At 32.4% G+C, this 26,688-nt stretch overlaps 1 protein-coding gene across 3 annotated transcripts; it reads right to left on the reverse strand.

Annotated features, from left to right (window-relative positions):
- Nucleotides 1-2,840: 2,840 nt before the first annotated feature.
- On the reverse strand, nt 2,841-26,688 carry LOC111064422 (deoxynucleotidyltransferase terminal-interacting protein 1). 3 transcript variants are annotated; one of them, XM_022352148.2, is made up of 9 exons: nt 26,224-26,688; nt 25,378-25,584; nt 23,454-23,645; nt 22,523-22,672; nt 20,822-21,012; nt 18,076-18,214; nt 17,811-17,886; nt 11,245-11,459; nt 2,841-7,777 (listed from the first exon to the last, which is right to left on the reverse strand). In XM_022352148.2, the coding sequence occupies exons 1-8, from the start codon at nt 26,392-26,394 to the stop codon at nt 11,257-11,259; spliced, it is 1,329 nt and encodes a 442-aa protein (XP_022207840.2). In that variant the 5' UTR covers nt 26,395-26,688; the 3' UTR covers nt 2,841-7,777; nt 11,245-11,256. The 3 variants fall into 3 exon arrangements, with proteins under 3 accessions (XP_022207840.2, XP_039292652.1, XP_039292651.1); XM_039436718.1 differs by lacking the exon at nt 26,224-26,688 and adding an exon at nt 25,684-26,048; XM_039436717.1 differs by lacking the exon at nt 26,224-26,688 and adding an exon at nt 25,684-25,787 and having other exon boundaries at nt 25,378-25,608.

The raw sequence follows: 26,688 nt of genomic DNA on the forward strand, positions 1-26,688 counted from the left end.
ATTTTTTTCTGAAAGTGATTCGGATAATCAGCGATTTGGATAGTCGGAGTTCGGATAATTGGAGTTCTACTGTATTACAATAATATTGCTGTATGCTTGGATAAATATTCTATTTTTGTATAATTAGCGGTCATCAATTTTCCATAGATAGTGAAGTTCACTACAAACTGTAAACTTTTATTAAATGGGAAACAATGATTTTATATTCAAGGAATGCTGACAGATCAAAGTGAATCTCACTATAGTATTGTAGCTCATCTCTACAGCTATAGCTGTAGATGATCTCATTGTATTTTATAGCGTATTGTTAAAATGTTTTTCAATTCATTATTCACAACGTTGTGAAACAACGTTGTGTGTATACAATACACACTATAGAAGTTAGTGAACTTTCTTCAAAAGTTTTTGAAGATCGAAAAACGCATTGCCTAATGATCTCTTGTTGTCAATAAAGTTCATTATAATAAATTGAAGATGCCCCTATGGAAGTAGTCAATAAGTGGAGATGATAATAATGATTGTTAGAAGTTTGAAGGACCATTTCTTGAGTCTGCAGGTTTTTTGTGTAAATTGCAAAACTTGGAGAGTGTTTTTGAGTTCTGATGTTGTTTGTAAATAATTGGGGACATTGTATTCGAGTAATAAGAGTGGATGAAGTATTGATGGTTTAAAGATTGATTGGAGAACTCCTCAAATTATCCATAAAATTCTTCAGCGTTTCCAAACGGTAAGGGGTCTACAATTATAAATAAATAAGAACACTTCAATTAGTAATATTGACTTTGGTTAGAGTACTCGGTATCAGAATTTCTTGAATGGTAAATACGGAAGTACTAGATAAAACGAGTTATAAAAAATAATAGGTTTCTTTCAGAAAAATTTGTAAATTTTTACTTCAAATATAAAAGGTTCATGAGGGATTCGAGTTATTTTTAGAAGTAGAATTGTACATTTTTCAATGTTGGTTGAATTTTGTTGATAACATGCAGAGTTTTCTTGAATTAAAAAAGGTTTAATGTGTGAAAAAAACACCCAAAACGTTTTAATAACTGTGGTTATAGACTATTTATGCAAGATGAGTAATTGAAAATAGTAACAACTTATTCCATAAATTTACTTGAAATTGTCACTTGCACTTGAAAATTGAGAACCTAGTTTCAGGTGTTACACCATTTTAAATTCCTAGTAAATTCTAGTCAAGAGATTGATAATGGTGTAGCAACCGAAACTAGTTTCTCAACTTTTAATCAATATGTGATTGAAATAATGTCAAGTTATTGGATCTACTATTGATATTCTTCTATTTAATATTGATTTATCATTGATGAAGGTAATTATACACCTTTACTACAACACATAGTGCCGGTTGCATAACAGCCGGTTAAATTTTAACCGTCATTAATTTTACAAGAACTAATCAGAGAAGGCTTCTCTGATTGGTTCTCGTGGAATTAATCACATTTAAAATTTAACCGGATGTTGTGCAACCGGCACATAGAGTTGTAAAGCCATTTACAATTTATCAAAATAGTTGGTAATGTAGCAATGAAACAAACAATTTGAAACAATTATCATATATTTCCAAATGAAATTAAACATCTTCAACATTTATCAACATTTTAACGGCAATCTTTAAATATCGACATGAATTTGAACTGGAATAATACAACATCGATCAATACATATATATTTACATAAATCAATCATATTCGTTCATAGGAACATCAAATAAGTATAGCAGCTATACATAAAGAATATCTTCCACATTTATTATACGAAACTGAATAAGCGATTATTACTGGCAGTCATGAAGCTCAAATTATTGTACAAATATTCGGAAGTTCACATTCAAATTCAAAAATCACTAACCGAGTTTTCATTTTGAGATTACACCTATTAACATCAACAGTATTTTATTATATTAACAGTACCATTAACAACAATAACATCAACAACATCCGACATATTAATCATTGTGAAGTTGTGAAAATGAGAGAAGCTTGAAAAACTTAAATGGAAAATGATATTTGTAACTTTTCAAGAGGTTTGGTGAGTTGATTGAGTGTATGAGAGTTGATAGAAAAATAAAGATGAATGGAACTTGAATATAAAATAAACTATCAATTTTTTAGTAACTATTAAAGAGATTTGAAGATATGATATAGTGTATGAGATTTACCGAACTAGAAACTTAAAAATGAATGAAAACTTGAATATAAATGTATCTATTATCTAGATAATATTCAAGAGATAATTGATGAAGAGATGATGATAAATTGTTGATAAAGTACATGAAAGATAGTGAAAAATTTGAAAATTGGTGATATTTTGAGGTTTTTATAAAGGTTTCCAAACTAGAATACTATAAACAAAGAAGTGATTATAAATTTGATAATTAAATGTTACTTGATATCATTAGAGTTTCGTGTCTCAACTGATAAGTTGGTAGAGTTATATCTATTGAAGAAATGGAATGTTGAAAATGTAGATAACGTTTGGAATGTATTGTCAAATTTCATGCTTTTGAAATTGAACTAAAACATGAATGAAGAATAGAGTTATAATATTGTAACTCTAAAAAACTTCCATCTGAAAAGGACTCAGTAAAGGAATATTGAGATCGTGTCTATAAAATTATTAATATGATTATTAAAATGATATTAAGTTTATGATGTGTGATTCAGTAAGAGTATGATGATTAGGAGTTTCTTGAATGCTATAATGTTTTTAAAACAATAATTTAATGCCATAGAATGCTAGAATTTTATAAACACGTCAAATCAACGCTTTCTTCCATATCATATGAATAGAGTATAGACAAAATGATGATTTTGATTCAATCTTTAATATAATTTGAATAATACTGATACAGTAATTATTGTAATACATAAAATAGCACATCAATATATCTATTATATCCTAAGACACTGTCATGCGATAAAGTATTTCAATTGCACATTTATAAATAATTGATGAGGCTGTATAGAGGCCTCTAGTAAATAAATGCAGCTGAATATTTCAATGGAAATGTTGAACTAATTTTATCCATGGAAATTATATTATGTTCTAAATTTCAACTGAAAAGAAGGCCACACATATAATATTAGTTCTAGTGTTTTTATGAAAATGAGGCAGGTTTATAATTATATAATTTACAATTTCTAAATAAATGTATAACTTATTTAAGTATAAGTTATTAATTTATTTGAATAAAATGTCTCGTTTTCTAATTAATAGTCTTCAATAATAATTCCTCCATTAATTTTCAACTGAGTCAAGTCCAAACTTTTTCTGCAATACATAGTCCTCCAATTCATATTCAATATAAATGTGATTTTTAATCAGAAAAATGTAATATTTGTTTGAAAACTGTTAATTTTCAATAAAAATTGAAATAGTTTGAATGCCATATTGATAAAAACACTAGAAACTGTTCTGAATGAATAGGATAAGCATTTAATTATAAATATGAAACATGTAATATTTTTCTCAACAGAATAAATGAGGAACGATGAAAATGTTTTACGCTATAACACCTTACTTATTTTTAATTATTAATACAATAATCCAAACATCGAATATTTATTACATACTTAACCACTAAGTGGTTTAGCCAAAAAGGTAACATTAAAATTTATTATAAACATTTATTTAAACTTATGAAACATTCTTTATAAAATGCAAAATTATGTACATCAATTTCATACTAAGCCGGCAAATATATATATATAATATATAGAAAGCTCTTGAACCGTTTGGCACATTTATATATTAAACACTAATAAGCTAAGATTTCAAATTGATTTATAGAAATTCTATCACCATTGATAATAATAGAACATTGAAGACACCGATACTACTACTATACATTTTGATTGTAGATTTTTTTTAAAGACATAAATAGCTCTGAAATATCAAAAACACCCCTCTAAACCCTGGCATACCCAAAAGATAAATTTTGAAAGAATTTGTGCAAGTAATTTAGATTTTAATCAAGAGAAACCGGTGCAAGATGTAATTGAATTTATGTATCATTTTCTATTGTTTAGTGTGATAGTATTTTATTAAAAAAAGATAAATTGAAGATCACTGTGGACTGATGAAAAAACAGTTCTTCAGTGAACATTTTTGATTATGTAGAAATCAATAATTTAGATATTCATAGTTTTATAAAAATCATACAACTAGAGAAAACATGTAGGTTATAACATTTTGATTGCTTTATGAATGTTTAACATTTATTAAAGGTACGGTAACACGTAAAATATATTATAAAAGTTGCCACAACATATTTTGAAATGTTAACAGCTACAATTTCCCACTAACAATATACTTTTCCAACATGATTAATAAAGCGTCAACTATCAAGAAGCATTATATTCTAACATCTCATTGTCATCTTAATAATTATCTACCATTGAGCTTCAAAAGCAGATAAACATTCCCAACCATATTGATTGCAACGAAACTGTTCGAATTCTAGAAGGGACTACAGTAGCAACATTCTAGAATTTATCACTAGCCATTATACAAAAAATAGACATCTCTAAACATCACTTACTTCCCCGACTTTCGTTGTAACATCTAAAGGTTTGTCGAAATTTTTATCTAAATTTATTAGCTCTAGGCCTACATTCTATACAGCTCAACATGCAGGAATAGAGTTTGAACATCGAATAAAAATTATTGTAGAATTTTATATCTAAGAGAGATAGATATAAAGAGTGGAAGAGAGAAGTACGACAAAAAATACACCAACTTTCCAATTCTAAGAATTGAATATTTCTAGAATTAGATTCTAAGAGTTCTATACTAATTAATATTTATTGAGAATAGACAACGATTTCTTGAACATTGAGATCTTTGTTTGGTAGGATTCTAACTACTTATTTCAAAATTGATATGGTGGGTTTGTTGTTAAAAATAAAGGTCGTTTCAAAAAATAAAACTTTGATGGACATAATAAACTTTGGCTTTATTTTTGCATAAGAAGTTACAAAGTAAGCAGGGCAAAACAAAAAAATTAACAAATAAATAGTTCAACTTACATAATAAGCAGGGTAAAACAAAAAATATAACAAAAAGTTCAACTTGAAACAAAAATTAATATAGGTGACAAGCAAAATAACCAGTAGAAAACAAAAATAAACGATGAAGTAATAGCTCAAATAAAAAATAATTTTCATTAATGTGAAAAGTTAAGTCTTAAATACTGAGTTGAGATCAAGTCCATAATATATACTGGAAAAATTAACCTAATATAAGGAATAATTGAACTAAATACGTGAAATATTATAATATAATAAATAATGTAATGACTCTAATGTAATGACTAATGAATGTTTCAAAAATGCACAGTTAGGAATTCGATAATTGATAAGAGACAAATAATAATAAATAAATAAATAGTAGTAAATAAATAAATAATTGTCTATAAATACTGGACTATTAATATACATCTACTGGACAAACTGTCAAATAATTGAGTTGAATACGAGGATTCATCTAATGCAGTGACTAATTTAATAATTAGTATTTGATAATTAACAATATAATATATACCTCATTTTATGAGGCAAATAATCATAATAAATAGTGCATCAGCTACTTATTTTATAAATAAATAATAATAAATAGCAGTACAATCGAAACCAATTGTAAAGCCTGAATAAATATCGAAAAATGATTAGAAATGAAACAGGAAAATTACCACACTACTATTGATGGTATTTCTAGTATTCAAATGAAGAACCTCGGATTTATACCGTATAATAAGTATAGAGAATTTAGTAACAATGCTTTCTCTATTTTTAAATATATTATTGCCATGGAAAAATGTAATCACAGTACAAGTTAATCCAAATAAGTGAAAAATGAAAAAATATCACTTCTGAAATTGATACACACTTCACTATCATCGGTTTTCAACAATATAACAATTTAGTTTCCCATTTTCAATATTCTACCCATTATTTATTTCTACCGAAAGACAAATTTAATTATTTGAACACTTACAAATTAATACATTTTTCAACACCTGAGAATTATTTTTCATCCAATAACTAGATCACGTTGCTTTATCCCAGCATTAATTTTACAAATTTCTTCCATTTTCAGTTAATATCAATAACTATAGAATTTTATTGATAAGTTTTTAATAACATAGAATTCTAAATATTGTCCTCAAACAGTTATTATTAACTGAAAAAATCCAACAACATTAGACCCAAAGATAGATAACAAGTTAATAAATTCCTCCTAGTATTATACCATCTTCTTAAATACTTAATAGATTCAAACAAGTTTTTAATACCATTAAACAATTGAAACTCAGTTTCTAACGTTTTCATATTTTTGAGAAAATCTTACCTAACCTATCTTTCAATATTTTCGCCTAAATTCACTCTTAGTTAATTTTATTTTCAGGAATATCCCTTTATTCTTATTATTCACTCAATACTTAAACACAACAATATCGCCTAAATTTGCTCTCACTTGATTCAGTTTTGTAGTAAACGTTATTGCTTTATTAATATTCTATCTAACGCCCCTGGGGTAACTTCATCATATTTCAACTTTTTTGAATTGATAGAAATGAATCAACATATAGATTCAACACTAAATTTTTGTTAGATTTTATGAATCGTTGTCAAAATGAAATTCGTTAGTATGAAGTGAACATGATTTTCATAGAGCATCATTTTATGAACTCAGCATCAAGACATTACAATGAAGAGTCCAAAGTAGAGACTAAAAAATATAAAGCTTTATAAAAGCATAGAAAATGCTATAATTCAGATAAATAAACTAATAGTACAATAGTACTATTAAATAAATAAATATGTGACTAAATAAATAATTGAATAGACATGGACTAGGCATTACGACATTATAATAATGGACACATATGTCTAATCTATAGACTAAAAAATGAAAAGTTTTCGACAATAAGAAGATAAATAATTGGCAAGCTTATTTTAAGTCCAGTAAATAAGAGATTCATTTCTTGAATTTGATAGATTTGCAAAACATCCAATGATTGCTTGCATCATTTAAGATAGACTATTTCGAGAATAACGTAATTTCAAATACATCTTTCATTTCAAATCCTCTTTTATTTGAAGCAAAATCTCCCGTTGCTTCCATCAACTATATCGGATAAGCTAATCATAATCATACCCAATTTGCATGCTGCTAATCCCAGATTAAAATTGATCTTGATTTAAATTAATCTCGCTTGTTGCAACACGGAATCACATTACTTACTTTAATACTTGCTCAATTATTGCTCTTGAATCAATAATAAAATTAGAAAATCTACAGCAACTGAAATATTTGCAGCTGCTTGTTGCAAACTTGAAAAAAAATACAAAAGTTATGAGCAATCAAATCACAGTTGCCTTAAATAATGGTAATAATTTCAAGAAGAAATCGAATAACAATGACAAAACTATAGCATAGTACTACAGTATATTGTATATAATTATACTAGACTTTTGTCTGAAAGTGGACTGGAATATGCGATATGTTACACTCACCCAAATTCTGTGATAAATAAATATATTTATTTATCCAAATTCCAACCAAACTAATCACTTGTATTGTCCGTGATTGGTTTCAACCAAAGTATTGCTATCAAATTCACTTCAATCTCTCCCGTTTGTCGCGCATGCGCAGATAGGTGAATGGATTTATCGCTGTCTCCTACTACGTCGGTTTATCACATGCGATGGACAGAAATCAGTTACAAATGGTGCTCCCCAAGCCGCTGATGTTCCTGTAACAAAATTATTCATTTTTTGAAATTTCAAAGATACCACAAAGGTCGAATGGTGAAGTAATAACATTATGCTTCAGCCCTGATACTAGATTGCAACTACATAAAATGATAGTATATCTGTACTACAACCAGTTATTTGGACACAGTTATATTGTGTATTAACATAGATCTCATTTAGGAAAACCCTGGCACAAAATTCATACTAAAAAACTAATATTTTTTATTCTGTTCCTATGTTATCGAAACATAACAATATTAATTTATTGCCATTTAAAAGCCGGAACCTAACCTCCCTAACCTTTCCTTCTACCTAACCTAATTGAACAGGTTATAGGTTATGTCCATACACTAGACAATTTAAAATCTCACAGATCTGAGGCACTTTCAGTGGGAATGTATTATATCAGCTGATACGGACCGATTTGAGAGAAATGAAATGACAACTGTTGTTCCTTTCCCAATCATCTATATATATAAAAGCGAAATGGCACTCACTCACTGACTGACTGACTCACTCATTCACTCACTCGCATAACTAAAAATCTACCGGACCAAAACGTTCAAATCTGGTAGGTATGTTCAGTTGGCCCTTTAGAGGCGCACTAAGAAATCTTTTGGCGATATTTTAACTCTAAGGGTGGTTTTTAAGGGTTTAAAGTTCGTCTTTTGGCATGTATATTCTTCTTATTCCAATATCTTAACATTATAATTGAAATGTCCATACCATATGTTAATATAGAACTATAATCTAGAGAGAGTACCTCTTCGAAACAGTTGTTCTGGTACTAAATAAAAAATTTTGTCAGGTTGGCATTAAGTTGAGTTGACTTTGTTAGGTTGGCACCAAGTTGAAGATTGAAATGCATTTATCCAGGACCTCATAAATACCAATTTATCCAGTACCTCCTAAATACCTATTTAGGAGGTCCTGATTTATCGCGGAAAAAATGATTGGGTACTGCTACTTCAATCAGAGCTATTCCTGGGAATATTATATTACTAGCCGTCAGGCTCGCTTCGCTCGCCATATCCGTGTAGCCAGACGTTTAGTCTGGACCCCCGACTGGATCGTCCTAACATATGTTAAAAATATGACATAACATTTCAAATTTGGTAGGTGTGTTCAGTTGGCCCTTAATATCGCAATAATATCTTGGCGCAATAATATCGGATTTGGAAAAAAATCCAAAGATACGCCCAAAATCTGCGGTTTTTAGCGTTTTCTCAGCTTTATCGAGAACAAATAAAGAGAAAATGTTCAAATTTACTACAGAGGATGCAATAATGTTGTGTTAGAAGGAATTTGAAATAACGCCAAAGATACGCCCAAAATTAGCGTTTTCTCAGCTTTTCTGCGTTTCCTCACCTTTTTCAATAATTGATGGAAATATATTTTTAAAAAATCAGTACACAGGTTTAGCTGAGGTGGAAGATTTTTTTTCGCCAAAGATATGCCGTTAAAGAAACAGGTGTTTTTCGAGATCAAATTGACATAATGATTTTGTTCATGGGAGGTTGCGGTGCATGTACGGCTTCGGCGAAGTGAGCAGTAACCAGAAACCACGTAACTGGTGCACTACTACTTGCTCCCACTGAACGAAAATCGAATTCTGGTTTTGGCGCGTACTTTTGAAATTAATCGTTTACAGATTGGTGTTGTCAAAATAATAAAGGTGTTATCAATATACACATTTCAGCTATTATTTATTATTGGATCAATAATAATTATTATTAATTTATAATCTTATCACAACAAAGCTGGAGTATTGATTAGTTCTTATAGAAGCACTAGGCTAATCATGTTTTTCCTTATAAAGTTTTTTTTAAATAATTAATGATGGCTCGTGCTGTCATCAATGAAAATTGACTACCTACTTTTTCTATGGAATTAGTGTTAATGAATGAAACGTTTTATGGAATATTAGCAAAATGTTAATAATTGAAGTTTCTTGATTTATGTCTACTATTCAGACATTTATCTGGATAGATCCTAGCCCAGGAATGAATCAACAAAATATAGTATTCCGACTAATACATAATAACATAAACACATCTTAGTTTAGTAGAATAGTCGATAAAGCTAAAAAATAATAAACTTTCCAGTCAATTAATTAATAATGAATGAATTTCTTGCTTCTCGACTATCCTGTAATTAATTCCATCAATGGAATGAAATACTTGTACGCCTCATCCTTTTTTAGTCTATAGATTCTGGATGTGAAGACATAACCTAACAAAACAGCAGATAACCAACGCTTTAACTCTCGACCAATAAGAAGCGTTGATCCCGGTACCGGTTTTGTGGAACATACTTTTCGAGCGGTGCAAGTGAGCATGTACGTGGTGCAAGTGAGCATGCACCACTCCACTCTGTTCCAAGATGGCGACCGGTACCTGAACTGTCAAAAGCTCCCACCGAACGCATTTTCGTGTCCTTGGTCGAAATCGTACATGTACCGCAACTCCCATGAACACAATCAATATGTTCAAATTCGGTACAGAGGTTCCGCTCAGGTCTACATGCAGGCGAGCGAAGCGAGCCCGCTGATCTCATTTTTTGGACAATCCAGTCAGGGGTCCAGAATTCGGTACAGAGGTTCCGCTGAGGTCTACATGCAGGCGAGCGAAGCGAGCCCGCTGATCTCATTTTTGGACGATCCAGTCGGGGGTCCAGGGGGCGGAGCCCCCTTGCTAGACGGATATGGCGAGCGAAGCGAGCCTGAGGGCTAGTCAGAATATAATTATAATTATTCATAATCAATCAGCTGACAAGTGATTACACAGATGTCTGGAGAAGCCAGTCTATTTCTGTATTTCTATAAGGTCTATAGTTTCAATCAAAGACCTTGAAGAGGTGTGCATCTTTAAGGTCTTTGGTTTCAATACTTTGTTTTGCAGTCATGGTATTGTTATGCGTGCCCATCGGTATCAATATTCTCACATTCGAAAAAAACTAATTTAATAGGTGATTAAAAATAATCAAATGAACTAAATAATGCTGAAGAAATTATAATATTTTTGATTGTAAAAAATTAATTTTCATCAGATGGAAAGATTATCACGGAACTGGATGAATTATATCATATGGAATACAAATTCAAACGTGAACTGAGTTTATTAACATTTAAAACAGGTGACATCAGGTACTTGTCAGGATGAGAATACTGCGTGATGTCTACTGTTCACAGAACTACTAGTTAAGGAAAGAACTGACTTACGCACGTACCGGATAGGAAATTCACGAATGACGCATCATCACGTCTGAACTACTGGACTGATTAACTTGAGATTTTGCATATAGATTCTTAATTCTCCGAGGATGGTTATAGGCCTATTTTGAATTCTTCAAGATTTCAGTTTGTAAAATTTTTAATTAAACCCTGGCGGAGCACGGGTTACCTGCTATTTTATAAAAAGATAGGAATCATTGTGTGTATTCAAATATAAATGAAGTGATAACTGACCTGGCTCTGACTCTACTCAGAGTCGCTAGCGAATATCCAGCGTGCGTTGGGGAAGGGCTCGTGGTGCCTGTCGTGGTTGTCGCGCGACTGGTCGCTGCCGGGACTGGAGGCGGCAGCCAGCAGGGCGGCCACGTCCATTGTCAGCTGACTGGAGGCGGAACTGCCCCCATGTGGCGACAAAAGGTCGAGGGCTGACTCTGACGGCGTTGACGGGGCTGCAACCCAGGAAACATCAAAATTACTTAAAAACTAATACAATAATACAGCGTTTATATGCAGTTGAATCTCTATATAGAATTGGCATTCCTAAAAAACTAATGAGTAGCATGTACAGACGGATATACTCTGTGTGACAATCTATAATATAATAAAGGAGAAAATACTATGACAAAGGACAAATAGAAATGACATTTCTGAAAAAAACGAATGAGTAGCTCGAAGAGTTAGGCTAGCTTCACACGCTTTCGGTTTCATTCGGTTCGGTTCGGCTCGTTACCGAAAACGAATGAGGCTTTCATACATGTCAGGTTTTAATTCGTACGGTTCTAATTAGGTATTTTCTTCTCAAACACAGCTGTGTTTGGATTTTCACAGTTCATGCTGGTATATTTAAATATAACAGTTGGTGTTAAATTGTAAGATGTTATTTCTTGAACAACAAAATTTTAAAACTAATTAAAAATTGTGAATTATTTGAATAGTTTCTTTTTGATTATGTTAATTTTGGAAGTTCAGAGAGATTATTTTTTTTATTGAAAATTTGTTCCTTGTTTTGACACATGGTATAAAAAACTTCATCTCTTCTCTCCATTGATGGAATCATGTAATATTCGTGGAAAAATAAAAATTCTCCCAAGTTTTAATTTATATCTTTCACATTTTTTAGCAAACTATTCATTGAGAAAAAATGTTCCTGTGAACTAACAGAAATGAATTGACCATATGATTTTGACTTGCAAAATTTTGAAACAGAGAATCACGATATCAGGTTAAAATAAAAACAAAAAAGGCAAGCGTGTGTAATAGTATATTTCGCACCTAGGGTCGAAAATGTACGTTTTCCGGCTCGAGATCGCGGTTTTCAAGTTCGAGACGAAGTCGAGAGCCGAACTTAAATAACTTAAATCCTTCGGTTTTTCTAAACCTTATAAATTAAATTAATTTCAGTTAAAATTACTATTTCAACAATAAAATCCCTTGAAAAAAACCTGAATAAAAGGGTAAACCACATAATCTAAATAAAGAAATTAAAAAACTTGATCTAATTAAAGGACTTTGAAATCCTAAATTACCTATATACCGAATATCCTGTGTACCTTATTTTTCGCCACACCAAAAATAAACTTCCCAATATATAAGAAATTGGAAAATAAATAAAATTCAAACAGCGTATTTTGATAGTTTGAATCTTGGTTATGACAACTTTCACTGTCAATTAATTTCAATATTACTAATTAATAATTTACAATAGTGACAATATTTTTATACTATTAATATTTTGAATAATTGTTTGAATTTTTATAGCTCGCGCTTTGCGCCTGGTGCAATATCTCATGGATAGATGGATGAATAGAATTTTCATTACTATTTTGAAATAATGTGATTAAAAAATTAATATAATTGCATATTTCACAGTTTTGTCTCAAAATATATCTAAAAACTTGATTGAAATTTAAATTACGGTAACTAATATAAAAAATAGCTAATAAAAGTCGAAATTCATCGACAAAAAAAATGTCATTGACCGAGGTTCAAACCTAGATCATGTTTGTAATTCACTGAGCTTTGAGTTCTGATGTATTACGCCTTTACGCTCTCGGCCATTGGGTATGGTTGATTGTAGAGGCCTGTAAGTCAGGTAACATATGTAGGCTACTATAATATAGTGTATAGCGGCAAACTTGAAGCCGGTTTGCCGGCATTTTCACAACAAAATATTGCTCTGAAAATAGTTAAATCATAGAGAAAACATTCGAAGATTCAATCTTGAGTGGGCCTAATGTTTTCTCTATATGGTTTGATATTGAAGAAAAATTATCTAAAAGTTTTAATAATGAATTACGGAAAAATTACTAGGAATTTTTCAGTCAAGGCTGAGTTTCACCAGTAGGCTTACCTTAAACTTTAGATCTCTGCTGTATTTTCCTATTATTATTGTTGATTGTATTGCATTAAGAAGTAGAATTCGATAATAAAAAAGAAACAATTATTACTCTACCTCACTTTTAAATATTGATACAATTATTGTACTTTGATTTCAAATTCGATTCTTCACTTTTAAATACTTGCAATACGTACCTTTCTGACAATGGACAATGCAGCCAACATTATATTGTTGAGGATATGGAGATATCATTGTATTCTATTGTTTGATATCAAAAACACAATAATAAATATTAAATTATGAAACAGTAATTTATAAAATATATATTATAGACATGATACTGCGATTCACGATACATAATTATATAGATTATTACAGTCGTTATGAGATTATCTCTATGATTTTTGTGAGATCAGACACGATCAGCTGTTATTCAAGGTCATTTTACAGCCCTAGGGCCGTAAAGTTTTACCGGCCTGGTCGGAAAACAATCACTTTTGGCCTCCATATGACGCACGTAAACCAGCTCATTACATCCAAGTGTGGCGAAAAAGATTTTACAGTACAGTATTACATGTATGCTATGTGTTAGCAGTCAGGCACCGACTTTCAACAATACCCAATGGCCGAGAGCGTAAAGGCGTAATACATCAGTACAGTTCGGTGAATAACAAAACATGATCTAGGTTCGAATCTCGGTCAATGACGTTTTTTTTGTCGATGAATTTCGACTTGCATTAGTTATTTTGTATATTAGTTACCGTAATTTAAATTTTTCAATCAATTTTTTAGATATATTTTGAGACAAAACTGTGAAATATGCAATTATATTATTTTTTTCATCACATTATTTGAAAATAGTAATGAAAATTCTATTCATCCATCTATCCATGAGATATTGCACCGGGCGCAAAGCGTGAGCTATAAAAATTCAAACAATTATTCGAAATATTAATAGTATAAAAATATAGTCACTATTGTAAATTATTAATTAGTAATATTGAAATTAATTGACAGTAAAAGTTGTCATAACCAAGATTCAAACTATCAAAATAGGCTGTTTGAATTTTATTTATTTTTCAATTTCTATTTAACCTACCATTTTTCAAAAATAATATAGTCTAAAATGAAAATATTTGAATGTGAGAGCTCTGTCTGCAACAAATTTTGAAGGTAATTTACTATATAGGGTCTTTTGTATTGGTATGCCTATAGCCTACTAACTTTTGGTCTCAATTTCAGAAATGGAGAAGATGAGTGAGTCGATGAAGAGAAGGGCGAATGAAATTACGGAAGACCTATTACCAACCAAATCGAGGAAAAGATATGACGATGCTTACGAAAAATTTGTTCAATGGCTGAATGAAGAGAAAATTGTGCCTACAGAAGTGTGTGATGAAATTTTATTAGTGTATTTGTCCAATTTATCTAAAGTATGTAAAGCTAGTACAGTTTGGTCCAAGTTTTCGATGATTAAGAGTTGTCTCAATGTGAAGCACAACATTGACCCAAAATCATTTACACGATGCACTACATTTCTGAAAAAGCTCAATGTCAACTACGAACCTAAAAAAACAATCGTTCTGACAGGTAACGAAGTAGTGAAGTTCATGAAAGAAGCTCCAGACAGCAAATGGCTTCTAACAAAGGCTATGATGGCTTTGGGTATTTTTGGAGCTTGCCGAAGAGATGATCTTTTACAACTAAATGTCGATGATATTGAAGACAATGGTAGTTTTATCGTAGTTTTCCTTGAAGAAGGAAAAACTCATTCGAAGAGAAGCTTCACAATAACTGATGAAGATTGCCCTTTCAGCCCTTGTGAATTGATTCGCAAATACATATCACTTCGTCCATCAACTATGATAAGTAAAAGATTATTTATAAAGTACAACCAGGGAAAGTGTTCATCTCAGCATGTAGGTAAAAATACTATAGCTGCTGTGCCAAAGAAAGTAGCTCAGTACCTTGGACTTGATAAGCCTGAAAGTTATACCGGCCATGCACTACGACGAACATCAGCTTCAATGTTAGTTGAAGGTGGGGGCGATTTGCTCACTTTAAAACGACATGGAGGCTGGAAATCTTCTTCAGTTGCCGAGGGCTATATTGAAGATTCAATTGCAAGGAAGGTTGAAGTGTCAAAAAAGCTCTTCAATAATCTTGACCGACACACTACCAGTTCGACTATAACATCGAATTCCGAGTCACGTGCCCTAGACGAAGACGTCAATATTGTCGACGAGAACAAAAATGCAGAGAATGAGGAAGAAAATGGAGACAGTTTTTCTACTCTGGATAATATTTTTGGAAACAAAAATCAAAGCACAAGTAGTACCGGTACAGCTGAGACTGTAAATACAAACAATTTGAATTTACATGTGACATCTCAGAAAAAAGTAGTAGAATCTGCTAGAGGATTCATGTTCTCAAATAATCACAACTGTACATTTAACTTTTATTTAAATAATAAAGAATAAAATAATAGAAATGTGTTGTGTAAAAAGTATAATGATTGTTTAATTTATTTTACGTGAAAAACAAAGAATTGACTGTCAATAATGCTTATTTTTTATAATTTAATATGTATTTATGTATCTAGTATAATTAAATACGTTTTTAAACTGTCAATAAATGATCATTTCTATAACATGATATGAATTATTTTGTAGTTTTGATACCAATCAATAGAATACAATGATACTATCATAACCTCAATAACATTGTATGATTTATAGTAGCATAACCTTAAAATTTTGCTTTCAAAAATGCCAAATTAACATTTTTTTTTTGTGTGGCGAAAAATAGCGTTCGCAACACGGGCAAAAATGTTTTTCCGGCTCTCAATCTTTTCTTGTCCTCGGCCTCGGACTTGAAAACCGATTTCGAGCCGGAAAAGTCTCATTTTCGGCCCTAGGTGCGAAATATACTATTGTTTTTTCCTGTTTCCCTAGCAACGAATTCGAATATAATGAAACCTATTCATGTCGAGGGGGCGTTCGGTGCTATGCGGTTGCTATTCGGTACCGAATTCAAACCGAATTACCGTTTCACACTTATCGGAATTTGCCAAAAACGAAACGAACCGAATGAGTGTGAAACTAGCCTTAGTGAACTCTGGTGACAACCATAATATAATAAAGGAAAGAATCGGCTTATACATGTACGGGATAGACAATTCACGAATGACGCAACATCACGTCTTAACTACGGAACTAATTAACTTGAAATTTTGCATATAGATTCTTAATTCACCGAGGATGATTATAGGCCTGTTTTAAATTATTCAAGATTTCAGTAGGCCAAGTTTTAAATTAGACCCTTGCGGAGCACGGGTTATCTGCTAGTCAACAATAAACTTGGTTAAAGTGGAGATTGTCATAGTATCCGGTTCACCTTATTCTGCCTTCCAAGGGTAAGACATTCTGTCTTCCTACTAAGGGTAGGACATGCATGATACACATGTCTTCATACATTGTTGCGTCATCACAGCGATACGCTTCGAGCTACATTTTTTAGGTAAGGTTTTTTAACTCTAGTAAAAGTAAATTTTACTTTTTGTTTTTTTTTACTTTTAACTCTAATATTTTTGTTTATTATTCCTACGCTGCTCTATAAGAGATTTATTTTTAAAAATTGTATCATTATAATTTGTAATTTTCCAGTGGTTTATTCATTATTATTGGTTGTTCATCTTATGTTAGAAGCATCTCGCTGATGACAAAACCTGCATGATAGACATGCATGTACATGTATGTTTATCATGCATGTGCTACCGTTAGTGGCCAGCCTAATATTACACTAAATCAGAAGTGTGGTGCAAAAAATGAGAAGATTGAATGCTTTTTGAACTACGGTTATCCTTGAAAGTGGTAAAAAAGTATCAGGAAAAGTGAAGAGAAGGTAGGTATGAAAGGATGGGATGAAGGAAGTTAAAGTGGTAGAAAATAATTTGAAAGACTAGAGGATTTAGTAAAGATTACAGAAAAAATATTAAAATGTAATTAGTATTTTAATAATATGCAACATATATTTATTCTTTATTTATTGATTCATACAATAAGTACTTCATCAAAATGATAGGGAGAGGAAAAATAAGGTAACCTTGTGCTATTCCTCTCCCAAATTAAGATAAGGTTACACATAGTCCGAAAGAGGTTTTAAGTCTTGTAGTTGTTCACTTTACAAAATTTTCAGTCCTTAATTATTTTCACAAAGAAAAATATATAGACTTATATCAAGTTTCATGTATAGGTTGAGATTTTCCAGACGACCAAATTGTCGGCGAATTGTGTGAAGTTGAAACTAGTTTCTTGCAAGGATGCAAGCCCATGTAACTGAATTTTTTCAATGATACTAACGCCATCAATGTTAGTGATACAGAATATAATCAGTCATATATGAAGCCATCAAATTAATTCAAGTTGAAAAATGAGAAATCAATTCTGATTCCAATTCTTACCAGATTCAAGAGCATTACCGGGCGGAGTCATAGTGGAGGATACGCATTCCACTCCCAAACTTGAGTTGTTGGGAACCTGCAACACAAACATACATTAATATTTAATATCATGTTGTGCGGTTGAATACCATGCGCGGTTTCTGATTGAATAACTTCAAGTATTATAATCGCCTCAAAAATTATTTCCAAACCAATTCGTCTAATTAGGGTTGAATAAGAATTTGGTAGAAAATAATAATTTGTCAATTGTATAATTTTAAATTACCTCTGCAGATTCAGTGATATCGGTGAGGCTGGAGTTTGATTTGGAGCGGAACTGACTCATGTACAAACGAATCTTTGCCAATATGAATTCCGGAAGTTCGAATCCTTTCAGCTCAGCTATCACCAGATTTGGACTGTCTCTGTGAATACAAACAAAATTTACCATGATATGATTTCAGAATTTACGAAGAACTGAAATCTACATTCCAAGAATGGGAAATAGTGTTACATTGTCAATGTGTTTCCACTAGTACAGTAAATTGTACGCTTAGAATAGAATAAAATTACTTTTTATTTGTTGAGGTGGCGAAGTTTAGACAGTAATGTTCACTCTACCTCTTAACCACTTGGACGGTGACTACACCTTATTTAATTTTATTCATTTTAAATATTATTCGAGAAAATATCAATTGAATTAGATAATACCACACCTTTTCCATTATTATTTGAGAAAATATCAATTGAATTTGAGAATACATAGAGTGTAAAAAAATGTGGTTTATTTCTTCTTGAACATTCTACATTGGATTATCAATATGTGTCTGGAAAATGACAGTTGTTACAAGGTTACATACATGTCGGGGGTGGTTGCGAAGTCAATAACACTCCTCCATAGCAGATAACTCCTTCTCTGGGTAGAGGCATTTCACGGAAAAAGTTACACGGATACAAACTCTGCACTCTTCTAAATGATCTCAGGTGTAAATGAGAAGTCTATTGTATTCGTACATATAAATTATGAAGAAAAAGAAGAAGTAGATATTACTAATTATGAGTTATCAGAAGTGTTACAATTGAAAAATTAAATAAAAATATTATCCGATAATTTCCACAAAATAAGTTTTACAGTGATTCCTGGCTTTCACGATTCCAGTAGACGTACTAGTAACTGAAGGTAGGTTATCAGAAGCATTTTATTAGAACCTTAATGTGCGTACAGATATACGCGCCGCGAACATGAGCAATTCACTTTTAATCAGCTGATGCCAAGTTTTTATATCTGTATCTTACCGTTTCAGTAAAAATACAGATATAGTCAGCTGATTAAAAGTGAATAATTGTTCATGTTCGCGGCGCGTATATCTGTACGCACCTTTATGAACACGTACTTGAACAGGTTATTAAAAATCCGCCCTTCTAGCTGGCTCGATTTGTAATTGTTCAAACAACTAGCTTGACTAGATTATTCAAGTATCACCCTGGAGAAAAGATAGCATAAGAAGATATGCCATGGTATAGGGCGTTTATGTTCCAAATTTCACTCAAGCCGATAGTCCTAGTAGTTCTTTTTCGTGAATCTATGAGCGCTGGTAGTCTTTTATACTCTGCTGTTCTTACATTCTCACCCGGCCAAAACAGTAATGATAGATAGTTGTCGACAGTAATCGGCTTGAGAATTGACAAAAAATAGGCTTGAAATTTGTAACATGAACGACCAACACCATGGCATATCTTAATTATGCTTACACTCTTCTTATGAGTGTGTTTATTTATTGTACAAAATACTACAATCATATTATAATTACGACATTGAAGGTAAACATAGGCTGAGCCTGTACTATTTCTCTTCAAAAATTTTGATAAAAAGTTGATGTTGTCCAAAGGTTGAGGTTGTGATATCACACACTGCTTAATCACTTGATTTTTAGTCCAGGAATAATTTATATTGTTCTTACACTCTCACCCTGTCAAAACAGTAATAATTTATTTATTATAATAGACAGCAGTCAAGAAAAATCTGGTTGAAATTCGAAACATAAACGACCTATACCATGGGATACCTTCTTATCCTATCCTATACTATTTAAACGAGCAATAAATTCTGTTTAGATGTTTATATGTTTGAATTTCACCGGATCTCGAAAACGGCTCTAACGATTCTCACGAAATTCAGAACATAGTAGGTTTATAATATAAAAACTCGGTTGCACTAGGTTTCATCCCTGGGAAAACTCGCTGAAGGACATCAAAAGGGTAATAATTATTCATCCTAGGAAAAACAGCTGATAATAATTATTTCGTCGTCTGTTGATGAATGGAAGTGAGTGAACGAGTTCATGTGTGTGGGACTGAGTCAAAATTATGACTCAGCTGTTGAACTTTTGTAATCATTCAATCAGGAACTTAGTGCCTGGTTGCAAAAAAGTCGGGTTATTTTCAATCCTGATTAATTCCAGTAGATCCATCTTTATAAGATGGTCTTCTCTGATTTGGTTCACATGAAATAAATCAGGATTGAAATTTAACCGGCTTTTGTGCAACTGGGCCTTTGTGAGGGAAATTTTTGCATTCCTCTGGGAATTAATCTCAATTTACTGTGATTAGTGATAGAACATTTCTGTATGAATTATGAATGTTATTATAATTTCTTCTTTTGTAATAAATTTTTCATGCTTTTGTACTCCAGAGCGAAACTCGGTCCCCGATATTCTTTTCTCTATGGTATCACATTCTCAAAAATATTTCAATAAATTTTTGAATAAATTTAAATATGTACTCTTCTACGTAATGTGAACTGTACTACAGTGAGGTCCACGTTATAATGACAGTATTTGATCAACTTTGGTTTTGCTATCCTTGTCTATCATTCGACAAAGCCGGTGGTACTATCCTTTTCTAGGTCCACAACGATGCCAATTATGTTTTTGACAGTGTAGAAATATAATTGATTAAAGCAGAGAATCGGCATCGCTATTCTTTCATCTTTATTCACTGCCATTTTAACGTGGACCTCACTATAGTCGCACCTGTACTCATCGGACTCAGTGAGCGCCCTGATCTCGTCTAGCAGCATGATGTAGGGGGGACAGGAGAGGGGCATGGGCGGGGCCAAATTGTTGCACTTCAGCCAATCACGATCCTCGCCGTCGCCGCAGTACTTGAACAGATCGGGGTGCTTCATCAGCAGCCGGCCTCGCATCTTGCCCAGACCCAACACCTGTTACAAGTTCAGATTTCAATTAACAAATAAATCCACACCACTTTAAATATTAACTGACCGAGTGTGATGAGGTCTAAACGTGCAATTCCTTAGAGGCGTAACTAGAGGCATACGTAACGCATGCACGTATTTAAAAGGGTGAAAACATATTTGAGCGGTATGTACCAATTTAAATACAATCGAGGACCGAGCTTCGCTCTGGAGTACAAAAGCATAAAACATTCATTACGGAAGAAGAATTTATAATAACATTCATAGTTCATACAGAAATGTTCTATCTAATCACAGTAAATTCAGATTAATTCCCAGAGGAATGCAAAAATTTCCCTCACAAAGGCCCGGTTGCACAAAAGCCGGTTAAATTTTAATCCTGATTAATTTCACGTGAACCAAATCAGTGAAGACCATTTCAAAAAGATGGATCTACTGGAATTAATCAGGATTTAAAATAACCCGGGTTTTTTGCAACCGGCACTAAGTACCTGATTGAATGATTACAAAAGTTCAACAGCTGAGTCATAATTTTGACACAGTCCCACACACATAAACTCGCTCACTCACTTCCATCATCAACAGACGACGAAATAATTATTTTCATGTGTTTTAAGGATGAATAATAATTATCCTTTTAATGTCCTTCAGCGAGTTTTCCGAGGGATGAGACCTAGTGCAATCGAATTTTTATATTATAAACCTACTATGTTCTGAATTTCGTGAGAATCGTTAGAGCCGTTTTCGAGATCCAGTGAAATACAAACATCTAAACATAATTATAAACAGAAATTGCTCGTTTAAAAGTATAGGATGCATTATTTACAATACTATCTGAAGCTTGAAGCTACCTCACAGCTCAACCATGTTTTCACCCTTAAGAATGATTTACTTATGCCAAGTTCTCACGATACACTTAAGTATCTCACAGTGAATCATGATGGTTTAATAGAGAGACAATAGATATTTGAAACGATTTAAAATCAGAGAAACTTATTCCAAGTGAAACAAAACAATTTATTATTTCTTAATGGTCATTATTGGTCTTAAGTATCGTTTACACCAAGGTCATTAACAATTAATTTATTTATTTATTAAGGAACGAGCTTCAAAAACAGGGCATCAAACTCGATCAATAACATATGTATTACAAAATAATATAAGTTAAGATTGATTTAAACGATAATGTAATTTTCTCAATAAATTTCTCCGTCCTAATAGATTCTATTAGATTGAACATAACTTATCATACACATGATGAGCATATGTGTTTGTCAAGTTCCGTTCAATCTAACAGAATCTATACGGACGGAAAAATAAACATGTTGTTAATAACTTTGGTGTAAACGCGGCTTTACAATTCTATTGAATTAGACCAAAGCCTACTGGAAACATCAGGCCCCACAGTTAATATAAATACGACCTAGACACCCAATAATTTTATGACGTATAAGTAGGTACTGATTGGACTCATTCATTTTTCTGTAATATTAATAACTTCGAATCGATCACCCACCTTGTTAGCTCGCTGGCTCATGATGAAAAGCGTGTTCTTTGTGATCCTGGCAGGATCCCACTTGTCCTTAATGGGGGCCCGTTTCCTGCGAATCGAGTTGCTAGCATCAGAGTCCGTGTCTGATTCTTTGCGTTTGCGGAACAATGGGCTCTGAAATAAACGAGCAAACATAATAATTTGCATTAAAATTTACAGGATCAAGCATCAACTTGCCCATAAATTGAACGATCAAAATCTATACACTTGGACCCGGTTGCACAAAAGCCAGTTAAATTTTAACCGTGATTAGAGAAAAACGCCTTCTCTGATTGGTTCTAGTAAAGTTAGTCACGGTTAAAATTTAACCGGCTTTTGTGCAACCGGCACTGATTGTCAACTATTCAATTTTTAATTTTCCAATAATTAAAGAGTACCTTATCTCTTTCAAGTTTCAGTTAACCCACATGCTTACTGAACCTATAGTGAGATCCACGTTATAATGGCAGTAATTGATGGATAATGGTGTTGTTATCCTTGTCTTTCATTCAACAAAGAAGGGATAGCGCTATCCCTTTTCTACCTCTGCAACTTTGCCAGACCGTGTTTTAACAATTTCAAAATATAATTGATTCAAAATTTAATTCAAAATTAAATTTAATTTGAAGAGAAGGTTCTGTTAACCCACATACTCAGTAGCATTAAAATAGATTTTATTTTAATAGCTTCCCAGCGACTCTTGACAGAGTATGAGAATTGTCAAAAAAATTTAGTGATAGTAGATTTAGTAATAGTTGAGTAAACGTTAGTAGAGTAACGTTTAAGAACTGTAAACATTTTCCTATCCTCAGTCATTAGACTAAGGACTATTTATGTTCCGTTTTCATGACATTGTCAACGACAATAAAAAATCATTCGATTTGATTTGATGCAATCAACTTTTTTGTGGACTTACACTAGTGTACCCGATGAGGCTGGCCGTCTCCGAGTCGCTGAACGGCGAACTGCCTCGTGACAGCGAGGTGGACGAGTAGATGAGCTTTGCCTCGTCCAGCATAGCTCGACACACCTCGCGCATGTGCTCCTCCGTCACACTGCCCATGCCCAGGTTGCCTCGGATGTTCTCCACCGCCGGCTTGAAGAATTTCTAAAACACAATAATCATTTACTCATTATAACCTACATTGCTACATAATATTTGGACAATTTAAGACAAAATTAGGATAAATAATAATAATAATATCGTGTGACCTGGCTGGCTCAGGTCTGGTGTCAGAGTTTTCAGGTCGCAACTGATCGATTCCAGGAAATTTTTCAAAATTAGGAAATTGAAGAGGTTTTGGGCAATAGCCTGTTTTTTTCTTTTCCGACTACTGTATTGTTTACTCTATTCAATAAATAAATAAATCATCGAACATTTTTATATACTTGCAAAAATTACAATAATTCCTGATAGTTAACTCACTTTTCGTGTCTGGACTTGAATGTTGGATCAGATTGACTTCAATATTCAACAGCGGGTATCTAATTTTCATTCGATAAAAATTGATCCTCTTTTACAGGACCTGAGGAGTGGAGAAAGATAGGAAAACAGCGTTGCCGATTCTCTGCCTTCGCACTGCCAAGAGGATAGCTGATACCGGTATTATCTGATGTATTTATTTATTTATTCTTTCAATGATACCCAAAACCCATGTAGACTATATTTTTTATTGATTGATAAATTTTCATAATCGAGATTGAATATTTTGTTGATTAATAATATTTCTATATTGTTAAAAAAAGATGTTGCCCATAAAAAAAGTTGCCCAAAAAAGATGGGCTACCCATGTAGCCAATATTTTTTTATTGATTTATTAATAAATTTCCATCATTGAGATTAAATATTTTGTTGATTAATAATATTTCTATATTGTTAAAAAACGATGTTGCGGAGGTAGAGAAGGATAGCGCTATCTGCTTTGTCAAAGAATGATAGAGAATGATAGCAACACCAATGTTATCAAATACCATTAATACTAATGATAGAGAAGGATAGCATCACCTATGTTATCAAATACTAAGGGCCGTTTGCACAGTGACAGTTTAAACTAAATATCATTTTAAACTGGATTAAATCCGTATCAAGTCTCGTTTCCTTATAATGTGTTTCATTTTGAGTTTAAGCCACCAGCTGATTAAATTCAGTTTAAGCTTTGACTGTGCAAACGGCCCTAAGACATAATTACTGCCATTATAACGCGGACCTCACAATAACTGTATACGGTACCTGTAGATAGGAGGTCTTGTCATTTTGTCATGCAGATTTGAACACCATAGCCTAAGTCTGTAGTTTTCAAAACAATATAAAACACACGTGGTGTGTCAAGTCGATCCCTAGTTTTTCAGAGCAGGGGCGGGCGGAAGCTGAAGGAACTACGTAAGTCCTGAATGCTGTGTTAATAGAATATTGTATTGTTTACAAATGCTGTGAATATTCAAATAGCTTCTTACTTAATTTTACTATTATTGTACTAATTTCGTAACTATGATACTAAATGCTGTTCTGGTATAATTATGGCGTGCTAAGCTGGTTGATAAAAATAGCTGGCAACTGGTTGACTAAGGCCTGCTTTTTAGGACACTAATTAAATCTTATTTACCATAAAATCTATAGGCTAGATAGTCTATTAAATTTAATAGGTGTCTTAGGAACCAGGCCTGTAAGTTAGTGCAATGCATAGCGGCGTCTTGATGCTTGAAGGGGTGAATCGGTTCAGAGATCAACTCATGAGACCGTGACTAGACTTCATTACAATAAGATTCCACTTCCTCAATATCATTGTAATAAACCCTAGTCTAAAAATTGCATTTATAATAAGGCAGATTTGATTAGTTACCTCAAGATACTTCTTCAGAATACAGTCAATTTCCTTGTTGATGGCTGTCTGCAGATTCTGTCTCAGGATGTCCAGAGATTTAGTGGCATTGGTCACTCCCCTCCCGCGCACCCTCGAGTGGGTCTGATGTAGGTGCCGAGAGGGCAGCCGAGCATGCGCATTCGGAAGATTATTCAGTATCACTTGGCGCATGTTGAATGTGTTTTTCTGAAATAAACAACACACAATATACTATTGGTAATGAATAATCACATAATTTGTCATGCTAAACAAGTTACTTTGTCCAGCAAAATATAGCTTACTTACTTGATACTTGATGTTTCCATCTTTGACAAGCTTAAAGGTGAAAAGCATTGAAGCAACTTTGAGTTAAACTAACATTTTTTGAATCAAGTTGAATTAGAAATTTAGTAGTATCTGTTCATGAATAATTGCCTTTACTTATTGCGCTTAAATATATGAAAAGGTTAGATTTATTTTGGGTTTTTTACATTACATTTAGTTAACTAATAGAATAATAAACATATTAAAAATATCAGCTAACTATAAGAAATTAACTTGATAAATCGGTGTTACAACTGCACACATTAACACAAATCAATAGACAGATATGCATTTGTCTCATCTTATCTATGCATCCTACACAGTTTATCAATAAATCTGCCCACGCAATTTCAAGTTATGGCCAACATAAAATTTGACTAAATTGACATTTGAAACATTTTGTGCAATCACCAAGTTAACAACTGAAACATTTTGTACAATCACTGACAAATTATCTTCACAAATAATAAATATGAATCAGTTAAAATTTTAAAAATTTAATAGAAATTACTAGTTACTTACCCAATCAACAGTATTACGAGAACATTCTCCTACAGATTGCGTCTGAACGCCATTGTGTTTAAATGCTGGCGATGCATTTTCAAAAGAGACCAAATTGCTCTGACTAACTGCCACCAAAACAGATCGATCGGGAATAGAGTCCCAAGACGGTGAACTACGATGAACAACCATGATTTTAATAAATTCTATTTGGAAACAGACGATAACACTTTTGTACCTATTTCGTATGTATTTAATCACAAGCCATTAACCTAAAAATCAATATCTCTCATTGCACATAACAGATTATTGTTTACCAACGTTTAGACAAACTTTACTGCATTTTATTACGATAGAACTCACTGTTCACTGTTTAAATCTAATTTTGTTAAATTTTGATCATTTTAGCCAGGTTTCAAAGCAAATAATAGTAATTTAAACGTGAATTGAACTATCCAAAAATTCTGAGACAACAATCATTTTGGC

Source organism: Nilaparvata lugens, chromosome 10 (assembly GCF_014356525.2).
Source record: "Nilaparvata lugens isolate BPH chromosome 10, ASM1435652v1, whole genome shotgun sequence".
Classification (NCBI taxonomy): Eukaryota; Metazoa; Arthropoda; class Insecta; order Hemiptera; family Delphacidae; genus Nilaparvata; species Nilaparvata lugens.

Bases quoted from the DNA above. Each gene is read 5' to 3' on its own strand.
- LOC111064422 (XM_022352148.2), bottom strand. From the start codon at position 26,394: ATGGTTGTTCATCGTAGTTCACCGTCTTGGGACTCTATTCCCGATCGA. The intron at 25,585-26,223 runs GTAAGTAACTAG...TGTTTATTTCAG, and splicing joins CTCGTAATACTGTTGATTGG to AAAAACACATTCAACATGCG. The intron at 17,887-18,075 runs GTAATTTAAAAT...TTTGTGTTGCAG, and splicing joins ATATCACTGAATCTGCAGAG to GTTCCCAACAACTCAAGTTT.